This window comes from Canis aureus, chromosome 7 (assembly GCF_053574225.1).
Source record: "Canis aureus isolate CA01 chromosome 7, VMU_Caureus_v.1.0, whole genome shotgun sequence".
Taxonomy (NCBI): Eukaryota; Metazoa; Chordata; class Mammalia; order Carnivora; family Canidae; genus Canis; species Canis aureus.
This window is the reverse complement of record NC_135617.1, coordinates 6,122,975-6,142,560: the sequence shown is the minus strand read 5'-3', so window position 1 is coordinate 6,142,560 and position 19,586 is coordinate 6,122,975. Positions and strand designations below refer to the sequence as shown.

Genomic DNA, 19,586 nt, shown 5'->3' with positions numbered 1-19,586 from the left:
GGGCGGGGGCGGGGGCCGACACGGCCGCGGCTCCCGCGCCCCCGGCTGGCAGGCCCCGGGGCGGACCTACCTCTCGGGGCGCCCAGCCCACCCGGCGGCCTGGCGGGCGCACCCCCGCACCTCCGCCGGGCCCGCCCTGGCGCCCCGCTCCGCGCCCGCCGCCGCCGGGGTCCCTGCGCCGCGGCCGCCGCCGCCAACCCGGAAGCGCCGGCGCCGGGAGCCTGCGCGCGGACGCCGGACCACGTGGCCGCGGACGCGGGGCGGGGCCTGGCGGACGCGGGGCGGGGCCTGGCGGACGCGGGGCGGGGCCTGGCGGACGCGGGGCGGGGCCTGGCGAACGCCGGGGGCGGGGCCCGTCGCTGCGATGGTGTCAGTTTTCTGTCCTATTAGGCGTAACACGTGTCAACCCGGATCCGTGTTGTCTCTTCCCAGATGCGGAAGGTCGCGTGAAGGTCTCGGATGTGTGACGAATGAATGACATCATTAACACGTACTGCCATCATCGTCACTGTCATCATCTAATGCGAATGTAATCATTATTACGGTTAGCCTCCTAATTATTTTTGCACGTCTGTCTTGTCCTTTTCCTTCCCACGCCCAATTTCCCCGGGCCAAGGGCGTGAAGAGAGGTGCTCTCTCTAGTCCGACAGCTCTGGGGACTCAGTGAGCTTGGGCAGATTACTGGTCCTCTGAACCTTGTTTTACCTTACCTGTGAAATGGAGGTGTCAAGGAGTGTCAGCCAGGTTGGGTAGCTGTGGGCAAACAAAGATTAGGTGGGTAATGAATTTAGTGTCTGGTTTAATTCATATCTAACATGATTAAAATGATTATTATTGTTATTCAGACTTTCATCATCCTTATTCTATAGATTATTAAGGGTTTCTAACCAGTCTTAGCTGCAGGGCTGTTCTCTCCAATACACAGGAGTAGGGAGATCTTCCCAAATGCAGATCACATTTGAGAGACTAGAGTCATTCCCCTGATTAAAATCCAATGTGCCCCCCTTGACACACACCCCCCCTCCCCGTGTACCCTCCTAGTAAAGGCCAAGCTTCTTGAAATGGTCTACAAGCCCCAGCCAAATTCAGTCCTCTCCTACTTCTCTTTCCAACTATTTCAGCATTTCCACGCTCTCAATTTATGATTCACCAACACCTAATAGCTTATACAGATCTTCCTCCACTTACAATGGGTGTGTGTGTTGTGTTACACCCATCGTAATTTGAAAATATCATGTTAAAAATATTGTAAGCCAAAAAAAAAAATATTGTAAGCCGTGTAACACACCTAACCTACTGAACATCATAGCTTAGCCTAGCCTGCCTCAAACATGCTCAGAACACTGGCCTTGGCCTGCAGTTGAGCAAAATCATCTAACACAAAGCCTATTTTGTAGTAAATGTTGCTTGTCTCCTGTAATTTTTTTTAAAGATTTTATTTATTCATGAGAGACAGAGAGAAAGAGAGAGGCAGAGGGAGAAACAGGTTCCATGCAGGGAGCCAGATGTGGGACTCGATCCAGGGTCTCCAGGATCACACCCTGAGCCATAGGCAGGCAGCAAACCGCTGAGCCACCCAGGGATCCCCTGTCTCCTGTAATTTACTGAATACCGTGTTGAAAGTAAAAAACCAGAATGGCTGTATGAGTACAGAGTGGTTGTAAGTGTATTGGTTGTTCACCCTCATCATGATCACATGGCTGATTGGGGCTGCAGCTCACTGCCACTGACCAGCATCACGAGAGGGGATCCTACTGCATTATCACTAGCCTGGCCAAAGATCAAAATTCAAAATTTGAAGTGCAGTTTCTACTGAATACATATTGCTTTCTGCATCATTGGAAAATTGAAAAATTCTCAAGCCATCATTAAGTCAGGGATCATCTGTACTTTATCCCCCCCTCCACACCCCCCCCCCCCCCCCCCGCCAATACATACTTCCAGAGCTCCAGCATGCCATCTATTAGCCTCCAAGATTTTGAAACTGAATATGTGATTACCAGCCTGGCTCTTTTTTAAATTTTACTAGTTTACTAGTTAACCCCTTCTCAGAGGTTTTCCCTTTGTCTTGAATTGTCTCTAAACCCCAGGACTCATGGCGGGCCAGGTGGAATGGGCTGCTCTACCTGACTTCTACTGCAGCAGAAAGAGAAGTCAATCTGAGGAGTCAGCTACCCCATGATTTGTCACTGCCACAGAACTGCAGGAAAAACATTGCTCCTATGCAGGTCCTCAATCCAACAGCTGAAGATGACTCAGGGCCCAGTTAAGCCAGGCACTCCCACTCCCCGTTTCCATCACTGCTCACTACACCCCAAGCTCTGTGACAGGAGGGGGCTCTGGGGGATCTTCCAGCATCTGCCACTCACCCCAGAGACTAGTCCTTTCTTCAAGGCAATTTTGTTTAGGATTCATATTGACTTTTCTTGAAATATTTTTTCTTGTTCTCTTTGGTTACAGCCAGCCAGCTGTTCTACCTTCAGCAGATCTTCATAACCTTAAATCTTGCAGAACAGGTTTTGGGGTGCCAATTATTCATCCAACAAATATTTATTCAGTGCCTAACAAGTACCAGGCTCTATGTCAGGTGCTGGGGATACAACAACTAACAAGGCCCTTGCCCTCGTGAGGCTTACATATCTACTAAGAGGAGAAAGGACAAAAACACCAGTAAACAAATAATGTAATTTCAGAAACTGTTAAGCTTTATAAGGACTGAGGATGGAGATTGGCAGGGAAAGGGAAAGTGAAGTTAGTAGGGTGACGCTGAGCTGAGATCTAAATGATACAGAGCCAGCTATCTGAAGATCTGGAATTAAGAATGTTCCAGGTAAGGGAAAAGCAAGCAGAAAGGCTCTGAGACTGGAAATGAGCTTGCTACTTTTGGCGGACAGAAAATCCTGTGGCTGGGAGCACTGTCAATGAGCGGGGAGGATGACTGGAAGCAAGGTTGCCAGATTTTGCAAATAAAAACATAGGCCATCCAGCAAAACTTGAATTTCAGATAAACAATGAATAATATAGCATGGGACACCTTATGCTAAAAAAATGCATGTGATCATCTGAAATTAAAATTTAATTGAGCATCCTGTGTTTTATCTAACTATCTGCAATGGAAAGGATGCCTGATTCTGACAATACAGGAAGTGAAATTATGAAAGCCTTTTATGAAAATTATGAAAAACAATTCCACTGCAGGATAGCTAGAAACGACAGCAGAAAATGCATAACAGAACTTAAAGGAAAGTAAGGGACCAAAAAAATAGAGGGATTTGAAATCAGAGTAATAAGCTACACTTGGAGCCATGGAAACCCTAAACCATGGTGTTTTGTGAAACCAGAAGCTCGTGGTTTAGGTTTTAATGGGTAAACTGGAACCAGAAGACAACACCTCCTTTGATGGGTATGAGGTAGGGAGTCAGAACAGAGATCCTCTTGCAGAAACCAGGCCCTTCTTAAGGGCTACAATCTCCATGAAAAGGTGGGCTGGGGGTAAAAAAAATCTGCCTTCTGGCAAAGGGCGATAGCAAGAGAAAATATCTTTCCTGGCCTTGGCTCCCAGTGAGGAGGAAAAGACTCCTCTCAAAATTTGTGACCATTCAGAATTTTAAAAAGAATGACTACTCGGATAGTCCTTCCAGAAGTTAAAATGTAATCAATGAAATTAAAAAAAATCAATGGATAATAGTTCAATAATACTTAATACATTACTACACAAAAAACTCCATGGACAGACTAAATGGTTCATCTACCTAGAAGGTAAATCTGAAAATATTGCCAGAAAGCTAGTCTGAAAAGAAGAGATTGAAAGCATGGTAGAGAAGTCAAGAGACACAAAGAACAGAGTAAGAGTGATTTGTCATATAATCGACCTGGGATTTCAGTTAGAAAGATTAATGAGAATGAGAGAGAAACAATATTTAAAGATGCTGGTGAGAATTTTCCCAAATTGGTGCAAAACACAAATCTCCAGATTTGGGAAACATAATAAATTCCAAGAAGGCTAAACAAATGAAAACTTACAACTAGATACATTGTGGTCAAAGTGGAGATCATCAAAGGTAAAGAGATCTTAAAAGACTGTAGAAAGAAAATATTAATTACCGATAAAAGAAACCCGGTCAACCTGACAGCTGACTTTTCCACAGCAACAGTGGAGGCAAGAAGTCTTCAGTAGGCTGATATTTTCAATATTCACCTATTATTTCCCCTTTAAAATAGACTTTATTTTTTAGAACAGTTTTAGGTTCAGCAGCATTTGCCAGGTCTTCAGACAAAAAGTAATGTAATGACAGTAAATAAAATGTGGAGAACAGGGAAAGGATTTTGTACTTCTTGTTTTCAATGGTTACATTCAGATCCATCAAGTAAATATAGTGTATTTGACCATTCCTGTGGCTGGACTGTGTGCTGTTATGTATTATGTTAAAAACTGCTGTGCTGAAATCTTTTTCCTCATATTTGGGATTATTAGCCTGCTACAAATTCTAGGAAATGGAAGTATGAGGTGAAAGGAGATGAATTTTTTTAAAAGAAGAAGATAACACCAAATGATGGCCAACGAGTAATAAAACGGGTGCTGTTGGACACCCCCAGAAGCACCACGAGTGGCTGAATTATCTAGACAGTCTTCGCAGAGCAGAAGTCTTTCATTTGAATGAGGTCCAGTTTATCAATCATTTCTTTCATGGATCACGATTGGTATTGGATCTAAGAAGTCATTGCCATACTCAAGGTCTTCTGACTTTTTTCTCATGTTATCTTCTAGGGATTTTATAGTTTTCCATTTTCCATTTTGATCTGTGATCCATTTTGAGGTGACTTTATGAGGGGTATAAAAATGTGTCAAGATTAATTTTTTTTCCATGTGGATGTCCAGTTGTTCCAGCACCATTTTTTGTTGAAAAGACCATCTTTGCTTCATTGGATTGCCTTTGCTCCTTGGTCAAAGATCAGTTGGCTGTATATAATTACGTGGGCTCTCTTTTCTAGCCAAGTAATGACATACAGTAGGCAGATGTAGACAAGGATCTGGAGTTCAGAGGTGAGGACAGAATTTGAGATATTATTAATTGGATTTATCAGAGTATAGGTTACAAATTACTAAAGGATCACTTACAGAGTGAATATTGATAGGTAAGAGGCTATCCAGATTTTTTTTCTCTTTCCTCTCCAAATTCAACCTTCACCTTTCTTCCCCATCTTTTGGCCCTAGAAGCTGCAAAGACCAACAAAGCCCAGTACCGACTGGCTTCTGGGTGAATTGGGTCAATGAAGAACCCAGTAGGGGTTTGAAGGAAGGAGAAGATCATGATCACTTGGGATTTAGAGGTTGGTAGAGGTCCTTCAACATTATGAAGGGCATCAATAACATCCTTGCAGGCTATGATGCTTGACTGATGGATAATTGTAGCAGGGAGAGAAACTAGAATCCAAAGTTCATGACTTCAATGTATTTGAAGGGAACAGAAGAGTAACTGACATTGTCCAGTGCCCATATGGCATCTTTATAGGGACGATACAGCACCTCATAGAGATTTTGCAGCACTAATTCAGTAGTGCTCCAGTTTCTAGGCCCCATATTGTCTGCATTTTGCAGGGATGATGTATATCTGTTTATGTTTTTATTTCCTACCCTGGACTGGAAATATACACATGACTGTATAAACTGAGCAGTCTTCCACTGAGTCAGTCTTTCTGACTCACAGGTTGTAAAATATACATATTTTTCAATTCCTGGAATATCTTTCACCCTATGGTTGGAATCTCAATTCTAATTTTTTCTCTGATTTTCCCTGCCTTGACTCTGAACGGCCCATTTCATTCGAATGTTAACCTTTTAAGAATTCTTCCCAGAACCACCCATAGTTAAGGGATTTCAGGCTCTCTAGGTATAGCTCTACTCAAGCCTTCATTCATGAAAGCAAAAACAAAAATGGTGAAACAAAAAATCACCCAATACTAGACAGAGGCATGCATATGTAAAATATCTTTCATTCCTTCCCTATTCTTGAGCTCCTTCCCTCTCACCAAATTCATGAAAACTTTCAACAAATGAATTGAAAATAAACGAAATACACATAATAAAACAAAATCTTTAAAAACTACCGTATTTAGTACTTCCAGTTTTGATGAATTTAAGACCACAGTTGACATCATATCCCACAAAGAATTCTAGAAGCCTTAAAGAATTAACTATAGGATTCCTGGGTGGCTCAGCGGTTTAGCACCTGCCTTTGGCCCAGGGTGTGATCCTGGAGTCCCAGGATCGAGTCCCACATCAGGCTTCCTGCATGGAGCCTGCTTCTCCCTCTGCCTGTGTCTCTGCCCCTCTCTCTTTCTCTCTCTGTGTCTCTCATGAATAAATAAATAAAATCATTTTTTTAAAAAAAGAATTAACTATAAACATGCACACATAGTAGAAGAAAACAGAATATTTATTAAAGCTCTGAAGATGAAAAAAAAAATAAAGCTCTGAAGATGAAAGAACTTCCAGAGCTTAGAAAAATATTCAACATCATAAAAGAAAGATGAACAGGTTTTACTTTGGTAAAAAATAGGATTTATTTACTGCAAATCTGAAGGATTGATGTACACATTCATCATGTAATAGATGTATATATACATTATATACAATATATACATATACATGATGTATATATGACATCAATAAAGAGCTCATGCAAAACAATTTAAAAATACCCAAGGAGCAAGAGGGCAAAGGGCATGAAGAAATAATCCACAAAAGAGGAAGTGCAACTGGTGATTAACATACGGAAGATTGTCCAATATTGTTATTAATTCAAATTAAAGCAACAAGGGTCTGTTTTCCACCCATTTATTCTTTTGCGCCATAGTTCCTATCAGTAAATTGCCTTCCAAAATAACTACAGCCTCATGGTGCTTCCAGGGGGGTCCAATAGTACCAGTTTTATTACTCCTTGGCCATCATTTGGCATTTTCTTCTTCTCTTCTTCCTCTTCCTCCTCCTTCTTCTTTTTATCTTCTTCTTTTTTAAAAACTCATTTCCCTTTGTTTACCAGAATTTGTATCAGGCAGAGGGAGAAGCAGGCTCCTTGTAAGGCGCCCAATGTGTGACTGGATCCCGGATCCAGGGATCACACTCTGAGCTGAAGGCAGATGCTCAACTGCTGAGCCCCCCAGGCATCCCTAAATCACTCATTTTAGAGATTGAGAAATAAAGGCTCAGAGAAACTGAGATTGATCCAAGATCATATAGCTAATGGTTGTATTTTTTTACTTTTTGAAGAGCCAATCTTGCCATTTCATATTCTACATTTCTTATACTACTGTTGAAAAATTGATAACCTTATTTTACAAATCTCATTTAAATTCAGTTTAGTGAGTTTTCCTGTAACACATTCGTCTGGATGTCATATGATAAGACTCCAGATTTCATCCTCCTCAAAACTCCAGGTGATTTCTAATTATATTTTTTTAAAAGATTTTTATTTATTTATTCATGAGAGACAGAGAGAGGCAGAGACAGAAGCAGGAGCCTGACATGGGACTCGATCCCAGGTTTCCAGGATCACGCCCTGGGCGGCAGGCAGTGCTAAACCACTGCACCACCGGGGCTGCCCTGATTTCTAATTATAAAATAATGCAGAGCGGGATCTCTGCGTGGCTCAGTGGTTTGGCGCCTGCCTTTGGCCCAGGGCCTGATCCTGGAGTCCCAGGATCGAGTCCCACATGGAGCTCCCTGCAGGGAGCCTGCTTCTCCCTCTGCCTGTGTCTCTGCCTCTCTCTCTGTGTCTCTCATGAACAAATAAATAAAATCTTGAAAAAAATAATGCATAAAGCTTGCTTCTTGAATACTTAAGAAAAAGAAAAGAGGCAGCCATTTAGTTATCTCAAATGCTTTTATTTTGTTGGGAAAATGATAGTGTCTTATGTGAATGAAGTTTACAACTCTTTATGTTGACAGTGTAACCAATTTTCTATTTTATTTATATCAATGTTAATTTTGTTTCTTGAAGATTACTAACATTTACTGAGTACTTTTCTTCAACAGTGGATGAAAATATTTAAAAGGAAATTGAACAATAGATTTGTTAAGTAAAATAAGTTACCTAAATATTCTACGTGGGATGACAATGTTGTTAGAGCATGAATGTTCAGGCAAAGAGCAACACCTTTTTAAGTTATGTTAAGACGTATGCTTCCAGAAGAGCACTCCTTCCTGACTGGCAGAGCTTTGAGTCCATCTGAGGGCTCACTCAGGAGGGAGAAGTCCAGCACCGATGGCCAGATTTTCAAACTATTTCCTCAGTCCCTTTCAGATAACTCTTGTCTCCTGGTTGCAGTTGCCCAAGCAAACTACCCATTGACTGGGTCTATATTTCTGAGAGAGAGAAAGATCTGTAATTTATGATCAAAGTCAATGGCTCTAAACTGAGGTTCTTTGTATTTTCTGGTCATCTTGGCACCCAGGTATGTAATGAGTTCACATCTCTCCATAAACTGCTCCAACTTCTTCTTATACTTCCTTCTTGTATATTCAGACCCTTTAGGATTGAAGGCTGTGGAAAATGTCACAAAACCCAATGTTTCCTGTTAGGTTAGTGAGTCATTAAACTGAAAAGAAAGAGAACTATGTGTGTGAGAGAGTTGCATAGCTGAGAAGATATCCAAATCCCAAGTAAGATTTAGGGATTATTCCATTTTAGATCATAATTGCCTCTGTTCACCTTTCTCTATGGCATGGATTATTGAAAGCAAATTGTATTACTTGTAGCCCTTGCTTTAAAAACTGGAAACTCAAATTTGATATTTTCATTAAAATATTTGCTATCCACACAGACACACAGGCATCCATACCAATGCAAGCAGCCGATTCAGCTCAACAATCCGATATATTTATCACATATACTACAAATAATGTTGAAATAGTTCTGGGTAGCGTATCATTAAAGAAGACATACCTTTCAGGTGAAATGCTATATATAGTAGTGCAGATCTCTTTACACTTAAGAAGGGGAATTTGGGCTTTAAGCATCCCACTGCATTCATTGCTTTAATTAGGGAAGTTGCGACACCCTGCAGGGGGACAGTATAAATCACATGTATATTTGAGTTTGACTTTTAGTGGCAAATAGATAAAGAGGCTATCCTTTGGGGTTGGGGATGGGACTTATAAGGTGGTTAGATGACCACTTAACCAACATGGAAAGGAACACAAAGCACTTTTGGTCAGGAAAACTGAAAATTACCAATTGCTGAATGTCAGGTGGCTGATACATGGGCCTCATGACACAATTCTTTCTGTTTTTACATTTGATATTTTCCATAACAAAATGTTAAAGATAAAAAGAAAAAGCTTTGGCCCATTTAAATTTCCATTGCCAGAAGCTGCCAGACTGCCTCTGCTATCAGGACCCTTGACCACCCGGCAAGGAATTCCAGAAACCACAGTTGCAGCAAAGATTCTGGAGCCCTGAGCGGGCAAAGAAGATGTGAGCCCCTCCTGATGAAACGTGGCCCTTTTATGAGAATACTCCTCTCTGGGTGAGCCTCATCTTGCCTTTTGATATTAAACCAGATTGAAGACTCGCCATCTAAGCAAGTCAGGATAAACAAAATGGTTAAGAATTTGTGAGAAAGGTATGAGATTGTGCCCTAGGCATTAATTTTATGGAGTTTTTTAAAAGCGCTTTTAAAATAGTGGTTGATTACTGGTAAGTTTTATTATGTTTAAAAAGAGTTGTATTTAGATAAATAAAATGTGACTTGAGTAGCATTTGGGGGCATTTGCCCCCCAAATTTGGGGAAAATATGACTTCGGTGGCTCAGTCTTGGTAGTATCTCAACTCAACACTTCCAAGCAGTGAATAAACCTCTCCCAGACTGAATCTGCACCTTTCAAAATTAAAACGGTTTACAGACACTGAAATTCAAAACGGGAATCTAACCACAAGTCAAATGTAAACAATTTCTTGACCATCTACTTTCTCTCCACTTTATTGCAGGTATTTAGAAATAAGCTACAGAGCAGGGGCTTTTCTCACTTCTTATTTTCACAGCCACCCGAAACCAAAATAGGGTAAGAGTGGATTTGTAGCTTAAGATCAGAAAACTCTGCCTTGAATTTCATTGTTCCAAAATAAAAATTATTGTTAAAAATACTAATACTACTAATACATGTGCACAGACAATCATGTAAGTGAACCTGTTCCAGATATCCAGGCAAAGGAAGACTCGTGAGGTGGATGGGCTCCTTTAACGGGGGCAGTTTGTATGGAAGCTTCTGATTCCAGTATTTCTCTGGCAACCTGAGAACACAAAGTTCGTTAGATGGGATGCTCACAAACACCCCCACTGAGTACACCGGAATGTGGCTGCGTAAGGGACAACTGAGAGATCAAGTTCACCAGCTCATTTTCTCCACTGGAGAGAATGTGACAAGTGAGAAGATGGAAGCTTCTAGAGATCTGAGACCTGCAACTTTGCCTGGTCCTGCATGCTGCTCACTGCACCTCACTTTCCTTCTTTTTCACAGCAACGCTGTGTCCTCCTGACTCCCAACTAACCCTGGACACAGATGTCAGGTTATACAGACAGAAGCCACTCTAATGGCACTTCCTCAACTGCTCACCACAAGCAGAGCCGCACACACTTCCTCCTTCCGTGGGGGAGCTTACCTCCCGTGTCAGGGTTGTCTCCACCCTCTCCATTCGACTTTGGATCCCCCTCCCGCCTCCCTCTCTACAGTAATTTTTCTCCCTCTCCCCTTTGGCTTTCCTTCTTTTTTTGGATCCTTCCCATTCACCTGCATTTAAATGTGCCCATAAAAAAAGATAAAAAATAAACATGCCCATACCTTCCTCATTGAAAAAAAAGGACAAAGAAAAACGACCTTCACTCCTTCAATCCTATATCACTTCTGGCAACTAGTGTCTTTTCTTTTGAAACTTCTTTAAACAGTGAGCTTCAGTAGAGATCGCAAACTACTGCACAAATTCCATCCGGTCTGATCCACGTAGTATTTTTAGAAATTTAAATCAGTTGTGAACATTAAACACACACACACACACACACACAGAATAATTTGTTTTAAAAAGAAAAATCTGGTTTCCAACTGGTCGTGAAACATAGAAGCTTCTGGCGGTAGAGAAGTAGCTTCTGCTCTCTTTATGTGGGGCCTACCCCTCCCCACCCTGGGGTCTGCAGCAGACGCCACCCTGTCCTGCGCTCTCACATCCAGCCTGCTTCCCCCAGGTGATTCACCCTCGCGGCTGCTGTGGGTAACCTCTGTGCGTGTCGTCTCTGGACTCAGCAAGGTCTTCAATTCCTCACCTGGCATCCACCGTGTGGCACGCGATAGTTGCCTTCCACTCACCACACTCTGCTGAACCAATCTTGCCAGGATCACCAATGACCTGTTGTAACCGAAATCTGACACACTTCTCAGCTCTTCTCTGGCTTGAACTCTAAACTGCCTTTAAACTTATTGCCCCCCCTCCAGACTTTCTCTCTTGCCCTCCTCCTCAGAGCCTCCCCAACCTGGCTTTCCACCTCTCTGTAGCTTCTTCTTTGTTATTCTCCTTGCAACCTCTTCTCTTCAAATTGGTCCTAAGCCCACGGCTTTTTCCACACTGGTCTTCACGGGTGACCTTGAACGTGCTATATTATTTTGGACAGGATCATTCTAATAGCCTCAGCACTGGTATTTCTGTCTCCAAACCATGATCAACACTCCAATGATGGTCTCTCTCCAAAGCAAATTTACTCATAACACTCAAAACCTTAATGTATTCATACTGCCTTTTGGGTCAAGTTCAAATGATTTATGATGATTTTATCTGGCATTCGCCCTCTGGCCCTGCTCACCATCTCCAGCCTCATTTCTTGACCCTTTTACTCTCTACATCACGTCTAGCAATGCTGGATTTCTTGCAGTTCTGTAATTCCCCTGGGCCAGGTTTGTTTGTCGGTCTCTCTGCTTGGAGCCTGTCCCCTTTTCCCTTCATCTACGCAATTCTCACTCCTCATTCAGGCCTTCTCCCAACAGACAATTCTGTCAGACTTTTGGGCTACACTTTACTGGAACTCCTGGCATTTCCTCACCCTAAGTGCCATCACAGTCTGCTATTGATAGGCATGTGAAGTCTAACTTACTCCAGAGCTCAGGATTTGGGACAGCATGAATCTTATCTACCATCATACGTGTATGTATATATGTGTATATGCATGTACGTACGTATGCATGCATGAGTGTGTCTATACACACAAATATATACTTATGCATGTACACACACACACACACAGACACACACCCCAGCATGGTGCGCTGAACATAGAAGATATTCGATATTTGTACCTTAGTGAATGGTCTCACCTCAAAAATTTCTCGAGTTTTTCTCTACTCTCACAAATATATATACGATCACGATATTCTAAAGCATAGTTAATGCTACCGGGTACTAGGGCCTCGTATCTGAAAGACAAAAACAACAACTATTGTATAATTAATGTGCAGTGCTGTGTACATAAAATGTCAAAAATGTTGAATTCTCTACCTATACAACTCAAGAAAGAAAGAAAATATTTTCCAGTGAAATAGTAGTGACCTTTTGACCAAAATGTTAAGGCTGTTATGAGAACTACGTATTCTGGGTAGAGATACCAGCCTCAACTCCCACGAGGGCGAGGACCTGCCTGTGTTTTCCATCCTGATAGGTCACTGGACAGTAGCCCTGGAGCTCCGCACACTTGGGGAATCGGCTCTTCAGCTCCGACAGCGTCAGCCTCTTGGGGATCATGTCAGCAGGTGGCAGTGGATGAGGTGCTAACGGAGGCACATACAATTCTGGGTTCTTCAAAAATTTCTGAAGGAAATGATAACAGCAATAAGACCGTTTCAAACAGGAGTGCGAAGCCAGTCAAAAACCCCGAGGAGGCCTTCTGCTACTGTCCAGCTTCAGCCGCAAAACCATCCGGGAGCCGCTCTCTGGCCGCGGGGGCTCCCTTCCCGCTGGCAGCCCCTTGCAGTACTGCTGCGGGTGATGGCATCGGAGACCCCGCTCCTGCTCACTCGCACGGATTCACGCCCTCACGCCCTCACTCACTCATTCGCATGTAAGAGATTCCTGGAGCTTGCACTGCGTGCCAGGCTCTGGAGAGGTCACAGTCACCTGCCGGGCCTGTCTTCCTGTTCTAGGGTGCGAGGAAGGACGCAGGGGCTGTTTGATAGGTGAGGACACTCTGTGCGAGGGAGGGGGCAGGCCAGATACTGGAGCTCTAGTGCCACTTCCAGTTTTAAAGCTCTGGGATGGCCATTGACACGGGCAGGAAGGAAGAGCCATCTCCTCCATACCGTGGGACAGAAGCTTCTAACTCTAGAGGAAAGCAAAATGCTCAGAGGCACCTGATTAGTTTTCAACGACCAGCCCAGCCTTTATCTTAACAAGTTAGAGACCTGATTTTACAATGGATTTGTATCCTGTTGCTTTAAACAGAAAGAGAGTACACAGGCGTAGGGGGACGCCTAGTGCTGAAAACCTGTCAAAGGAAAGGAGACACCTGGGTGAGGGCTTGCTTCACTTCTCCCGACTAGGCCTTCCCTTCTGTACTGTGGGAGCTTAATCCCCGGGGCGCCCAGCTGCGGGCTGGGTCCTGGGTCCTGGTGCTCAGCATCCCCTCCGTTGGTGGGAGTCCCCGTTGGGTTTCCCTGTAGGCCAAAATGTATCTTGGGGTGCAGCGTCAGGACTGACCTCCGAGGTGCCTCGTTGGCCTGCATGTCCTAGGTTCTGGTATCGGGGCTCCTGGTCTCCAGTTCCTGGCTGTTCCCAGCTGCACCCACCCTTTCCTTATCTGCGGAGTCCTGACACCGGGCGTCTTCTTTCCCTAGTAAATATGTGGCGCTGGGAACAACTTACATTCAGATTTTCCTGAGAACTCATTTTATAATAGTGCCCTCTGAACTCTGCTGCCCATTCCAAGGACCCGGCCATCGAGCAGTCAACTAGTTCACGTGACTCTGCCAAACTGACAGGGCAAAACTGCTCGAATTCACCCAGGCGGGCCATCAGATCTTGGGGTGTGATGCACAACTTGTCGATGCAGGCAGCTTTTCCTGATAGGAACGGGGGAACTATTATATATACAGTATTAAATTTATATATTTTAATATAGCAATATATATTATGCATTTTAATATATATTTTATATAAATATATATTTTAATAGAAAACACGGTGATTTTAGGAATTAAAATGATTGCAATCACACGCACATTATATGACACATATACTTTGTAAAATTCCAAGCCACAGAGTAAAAAGTAAAGGTTTCTCTTCACACCTTCGACCTCTCGATTCAACATTCCTCTTGAGAGTAATCACTGTTGATTTGTATCTTTTTCAGACTCTTTTCTCTTTTTTTCCTTGCATTATACACATTTACTTTTTGCATTTAGCACGCTTATGCCACTATACTGTAAACATTACTCTGCAACTTGCTTTGATCAGTTACTTATGGTCTTTGACATCTTTCCATTTTGGTTTATGTGATTTACCTAATTCTTTTTAACTAATGTAGTGTATTCTGTTGTATAAATTATGTATTGTTTGCTTAGCCCTTTACCTGTTGATGAATGTTTTGGTTGCTTTTAATTCTTATCTATCATAAAAAATAAATAATAAATAATAAATTAATTAATTAATTCTTATCTATCATAAATGATGTGTATATATGTTATAAACCATATATATGTGTGTGTGTATATATATATGTATATGCATGTATGCATACCCACTTAGACACACACATGCAAATTTGCTACATATTTTAAAATTTTCTCTGAGGTAGATTTCAAAAAGTAAATAGTTTGTTGAGATGATGACCCTGTGCCCAGATGGCACACAAGAGAAGGGAAGAAATGTTTTTCCAAAAGTGACTAGGTTTACCCCCAAGAGTCCATTTTAAAAAGGAAGAGCCCAAGGTCCTTCAGTGAACAGGTTTAAGAGTTTTCTCCCCAGTACTGTGCTGGAATGGGGCTTCCAAAGAAATAAGAGATGTTATAGAAAATGAATTTTTTTTTTACATATCTTAGTTAGAACGAGTAAAACTTGACCCTTAATATGTTTTTTTTAATGGTCCCTTTCACTAGTGAGTTTTGCCTTTTATAAATTATTATTATGCCTAGGAAAGTCTTAAATTAACTATAAAATTATAAATCATGGTTTGTTATGTGACAATTAAACATATAAAATTGATCCTTAGGATTGGAGTGATGGTCTACAAGCCAAGGGATGCAGAGGACTGGTGGCAACACTGGAAGCTAAGAGAAAGACATGGAACAAATTCTCCCCTGGAGTCTTTTGAGAGACTATGGCCTTCATAATACCTTGATTTTTAGCTTCTAGCCTCCAGAACTGTGAGGGAATACATTTCTGTTGTTTAAGCCACCCAGTTTGTGGTACTTTGTCACAGCATGCTTAGGAAACTAAAACAATATGAAAGACCATGACTTCTGTACTGTTGGCACTCTTTCTTGCCCGCCCAACCCATTCACTTGATAAAACAAAGGTGCCATGTCAGAAAGGTCTACATGGGAAGGAACTGAAGGTGGTCTGTGGCCAACAGCCGGCAAGGAACTGAGGTCCTCAATCCAACAACCCTCGAGGAATGAAATCTTGTCAAAAATAATACATGAATGAGTGTGTAGTAGATTTTTTCCCACTTGGGCCTTTAGAAGAGACAATAATCCTAGACAATACCCTGATTAGGATTGTGAGAGTTCTTGAAGCAGAGAATCCAGTGACTGGACTCCTGACCCACAGAAATATGTGTGTGTGTGTGTGTGTGTGTGTGTGTGTGATTTTAAGCTGTTAAGTTTTGAAATAATTTGTTATGCAGCATAAACTAATATCCTATTCCATCTGTTGTATGTGACACATGAAAAAGTTGAGAAGCCCTAATATTCCTTTCATACAAAGAATATTACACTACTATAATACTACAGTGGCATAATTTTATTCTAAAGCATTATAATGTACAGTACTATGGTATAATAATATATTATTAAAGTATATAGTATTAGGTAGTGCTATAACATTATACTATATGGTACTACAGTATTATAATCCTAGATGCTCTTTAGCTTAGATGTGCTGAACCTCACCAATCCTGACAGTTTAGTAACAGGGTAATTTAGAATCACATGGCTTCAAATCCTAAAAGATACTCAAATATCTCTTCTTCTGTAATCTTGATGACATCTGGCGATGGCTATATATCTTAATCTGGGATTTGGCAGAATGAGGAGGAATCTCTTTAATCTTCCAGCTCTGACCTTACTCCACCTCATTAGTCAGAGTAAACTTTGGTGCCCTGATAGGAGAGGATCATTTGAATAGCATACAAAGGAAATGTGGACTGAAAAAAGAAGTCAAAACTAAATTTAAACAATCAGGCACAGGTTAGATTATTAGGTGGAAATTGAAGCAGAAGATCAATAAGATAGACTCCAATTAGATTAAACTATTCAAGGCAGAGGCAACTATATACGGAATAATGAAGTGGATACCATGGCGCCTCATCCAGATCCTGATGCAGCCATCCCCCAGATGCTAGGAGCATCAGTGCTGATGGATCACGGGTGCACTGGGAATTCCCATCTGTCACAGGTTAATCCCCCCTCCCAGAGTAACCTGTGGTCAATGACAGGCCAATAGAGGGATATAGAGCCTGGCTCCTTCCCTCAATTTGGAGCCTCTGAGGGTGCATCCTCACTCCAGGGCTTCCCTATTGGATCTAATGCAAATCCAATATGCAGTTTCTCCTTCTGTCCAATTCTTGCCCTCACTTCCCACAGGTGTATTGCCTGATTAACATACAGGATGCCCAGTGAGTTTAAATTTCAGATGAACAATGAATAATTTTTAGTATAAATATGTCCCATGCAATATTTGGGACAACTTACACTAAAAATTTATTTGTTATTTATCTGAAATTCAAATTTAACTGGGCATCTTGTATTTTTTGTTTGCTAAACCTGGCAACTCAAATCCTGAGAATACTTTCTGATAAAGCTTCTGCATACTACTTTTAATCTTGTTTAATCTTGAATCTGTTTCCAGGGAACTCAATCTAAGGCAGGGAGGGTGAAATGGGTTAACAGAAAGATAAATGAGACTCAAGTTTTGCTTTCAAAGTCTGCCGTGGAGTGTTTTACTAGTGTGATGCTATCCAAAACATCGTGAGTAGGTTTCTAAAAACTCAATTCTTTCTTCCCTTATGCTCATCATGCCTTGTAATCCTCAGATGAAAACAAATTCCCAGTCTTCAAAGAGGAACCAGAGACACTGGTTATGCCCAAATAATTAATGATGTAGAATCCTCACTGCATTCTTTCTCGTACAATATTCTTTTAGTCACATTGCTCTCATACCTCATTATATCTTCTCTGTAGTCCCATAGTTAAACCAAGTCACTAAACAGATGACTATGAGACCGTTACAGAAAAATTCTTTAGAGTAATCACTGTTTTTAGAGAATTCAGATATAGATAACTTTTCTTCTGTTTTATGTATTTTTAGAGAAAAGTCAAGAAACTTATAGGAATATATAATCAAACATTTTCTTTCATGGATTCTGAATATATATTAAAAGATGTTTTATGCTAGTTTAATTTTTTACTTTATTCTATTTTAAAAATTTAGTGTTTTCTTACCTGCTTTTATCCTTTCCAGGTATATCTGCATATATTTATTAACCATTTGAAGTTTCTTAGTGACTTCATTCCACACCCACCATTTGTTGTGAAATCCATCAATCACATACCAGTTATGATGCTGTTCTTGATAATATTGCCTAATCTCAACAATATTTTTGCGGTGTTTTGAGTTTTTGATAGCTATAATCTGTGTGCTATTGTGCAGTGGATAAGGCAAACTAATAGAGAAACAGAATGAATGGAAAAAGCTGTTAAAAATACACTTTTTTTTCCTGGATGACTAAAGTTCAATCGTTGATTTCATCACATACATTACCTTTGTTCCTTTTTTTTTTCCAGGAACAATCTTTTGAATATCTCCTTGGAAGGAACATCCAACTCAAAGATGACCATGGGGATGACTGACCTAGCTTCCAAGACACTCATCTGATATTTAGTTACAGGGTAGCCATCGATGATAACACTAACAAGGAGAAACATGAAAATAATTCCAAATTTCTTTTCTCTCATATCTTCCTTCCTGTCTTCTAGAACCAGTTTTAGGAATAGCCTCTTGCTCTTTATTTTATAACTTGACTTATCTTCTTTGCACTTTGCCCTCTTTATCTCTATATTTTTAAGCTGCGTCAGCCCAAGAGCCAGATGTAGGGCAGCAAACAGACAGACACAGCTCTGAATTCAAACACTTAGCCTCACAGAGCTAGGCTTGGGCAGAACTCAAGAGGTAACAAATAATACCTTGAATGTTGTGTCATTCAATTGGTGCTATTATTCTAAGCATGAAACAGTGAAAAGAATACACGTTTCAGAGGCAAACAGACTTAGATTTGAGACCTAGCTTGAACTTTCTGAGCCTGAGTTCTCAGTAAAATGGGGAAATGATATTCAACCCTAAGAGTTGTCCCAAAGACTTATAGATCTAGTATGTAAAGGAACCAGAATAGGCTCTGACACAATGAATAGTATCTTAGTAAGAGCAAATATGGGAAAACAATTGTGCTCTAAGCTTAGTTTTTCTTTTTTAAATATTTATTTATACATTTATTTGAGAGAGAGCAGGAGGGGAGGGGCAGAAGGAGAAGGAGAAGCAGACTCCCCAGCTGAGCAGGGAGCCCCATTTGGGGCTTGATCCCAGGACTCTGGGACTATAACCTGAGCTGAGGGCAGATGCTTAACTGACTGAGCTAGCCAGGTGCCCCTCTAAGCTTGCTTTTATAATAAAGTTTTGTGGGAAGGCTGGGGGTGGTGGGAGGAGAGATGGGGAGTTGGTGAGAGGACTCGTAATTATCTGGGAGAGAATCATTCCATCAGGACTCATTATGCTTCTGAACAGAAATGACAGAGAATTTAAGTTAGTCCGACAATCTGAGATAACGAGAACATAACTATCAAATTGAGAGGAAGAATAAAGGGTGTCCACAAATTCTAAGAGGAGTGGCCCCCAAAGTCAGGAAACTCCCTCTGACATGGGAGCAAGCAGGGCCTGCTGGCTGATGGTCATCAGGAAAGGCTGATTTAGAGGAAGTCACAAGATCCCCTTACTCAGTGCTCTCCAGCCAAGTCTCTAGCACTAGTTCTAAGTTCCATGGCAGAGAGGATTTTAAACTAATGAAGCCAGACAAACCTAATAGAGAATGTTATGACACTGCCATTGTTGTGTTTTGGGGTTTTCAAAACAGAGAGTAGCTTAATTTCTTTGCTTGTGAAGGATTTCTTGGGTGGTCTTCAAGATTAGAAAAATTCAGAGTGGTTGGCTAGTCACTGTCCTGGTATTAAGGTAAAATAAACCCTTTTTGACTCAAGGTTGTCTTCACTGAGATCTCTTGTGAGATCTCAAAGCTGAATGCCAGGAAGGATGTAACTCAATCTGTGTGAGTCCCAGGGTCTT

At 41.5% G+C, this 19,586-nt stretch overlaps 2 protein-coding genes and 2 long non-coding RNA genes across 22 annotated transcripts in view; 2 read left to right on the top strand and 2 right to left on the bottom strand.

The window, feature by feature from the left end:
* The window catches only part of ZBTB24 (zinc finger and BTB domain containing 24), a 12,738-nt gene extending 12,556 nt beyond the window's left edge, over positions 1-182 (bottom strand). For all 9 annotated transcript variants that reach the window (XR_013382854.1, XR_013382853.1, XR_013382855.1 and 6 more), the window contains exon 1: positions 71-182. The gene's annotated coding sequence lies outside the window, so the exon portion shown is untranslated. The remainder of the gene's footprint in view (positions 1-70) is intronic.
* The window catches only part of LOC144317003 (uncharacterized), a 20,329-nt gene extending 743 nt beyond the window's left edge, over positions 1-19,586 (top strand). Inside the window, exons 2-6 of one of the 5 annotated variants that reach the window (XR_013382859.1) lie at positions 433-774; positions 2,091-2,265; positions 5,216-5,331; positions 9,370-9,528; positions 18,038-19,586. This is a non-coding gene — a long non-coding RNA (uncharacterized LOC144317003). Of the gene's footprint in view, positions 1-317; positions 775-2,090; positions 2,266-5,215; positions 5,332-9,369; positions 9,529-18,037 lie in introns of those variants that run through there. The other 4 variants (XR_013382860.1, XR_013382857.1, XR_013382858.1 and 1 more) reach the window with 4 other exon arrangements.
* The window catches only part of AK9 (adenylate kinase 9), a 127,653-nt gene continuing 108,382 nt past the window's right edge, over positions 316-19,586 (bottom strand). For 5 of the 7 annotated variants that reach the window (XM_077902807.1, XM_077902806.1, XM_077902808.1 and 2 more), the window contains 8 exons: positions 18,015-18,161; positions 17,696-17,916; positions 13,899-14,095; positions 12,679-12,848; positions 12,359-12,457; positions 10,190-10,292; positions 8,946-9,060; positions 7,865-8,543 (listed from right to left, as the gene is read on the bottom strand). In XM_077902807.1, coding sequence (XP_077758933.1) covers positions 8,341-8,543; positions 8,946-9,060; positions 10,190-10,292; positions 12,359-12,457; positions 12,679-12,848; positions 13,899-14,095; positions 17,696-17,916; positions 18,015-18,161 — 1,255 coding nt within the window. In that variant the 3' untranslated portion in view covers positions 7,865-8,340. Of the gene's footprint in view, positions 519-710; positions 754-7,864; positions 8,599-8,945; positions 9,061-10,189; positions 10,293-12,358; positions 12,458-12,678; positions 12,849-13,898; positions 14,096-17,695; positions 17,917-18,014; positions 18,162-19,586 lie in introns of those variants that run through there. The other 2 variants (XM_077902809.1, XM_077902811.1) reach the window with 2 other exon arrangements.
* LOC144317007 (uncharacterized) lies at positions 9,763-12,830 on the top strand. The gene is made up of 2 exons (XR_013382863.1): positions 9,763-10,425; positions 10,520-12,830. It is a non-coding gene; the product is annotated as an uncharacterized LOC144317007 (long non-coding RNA).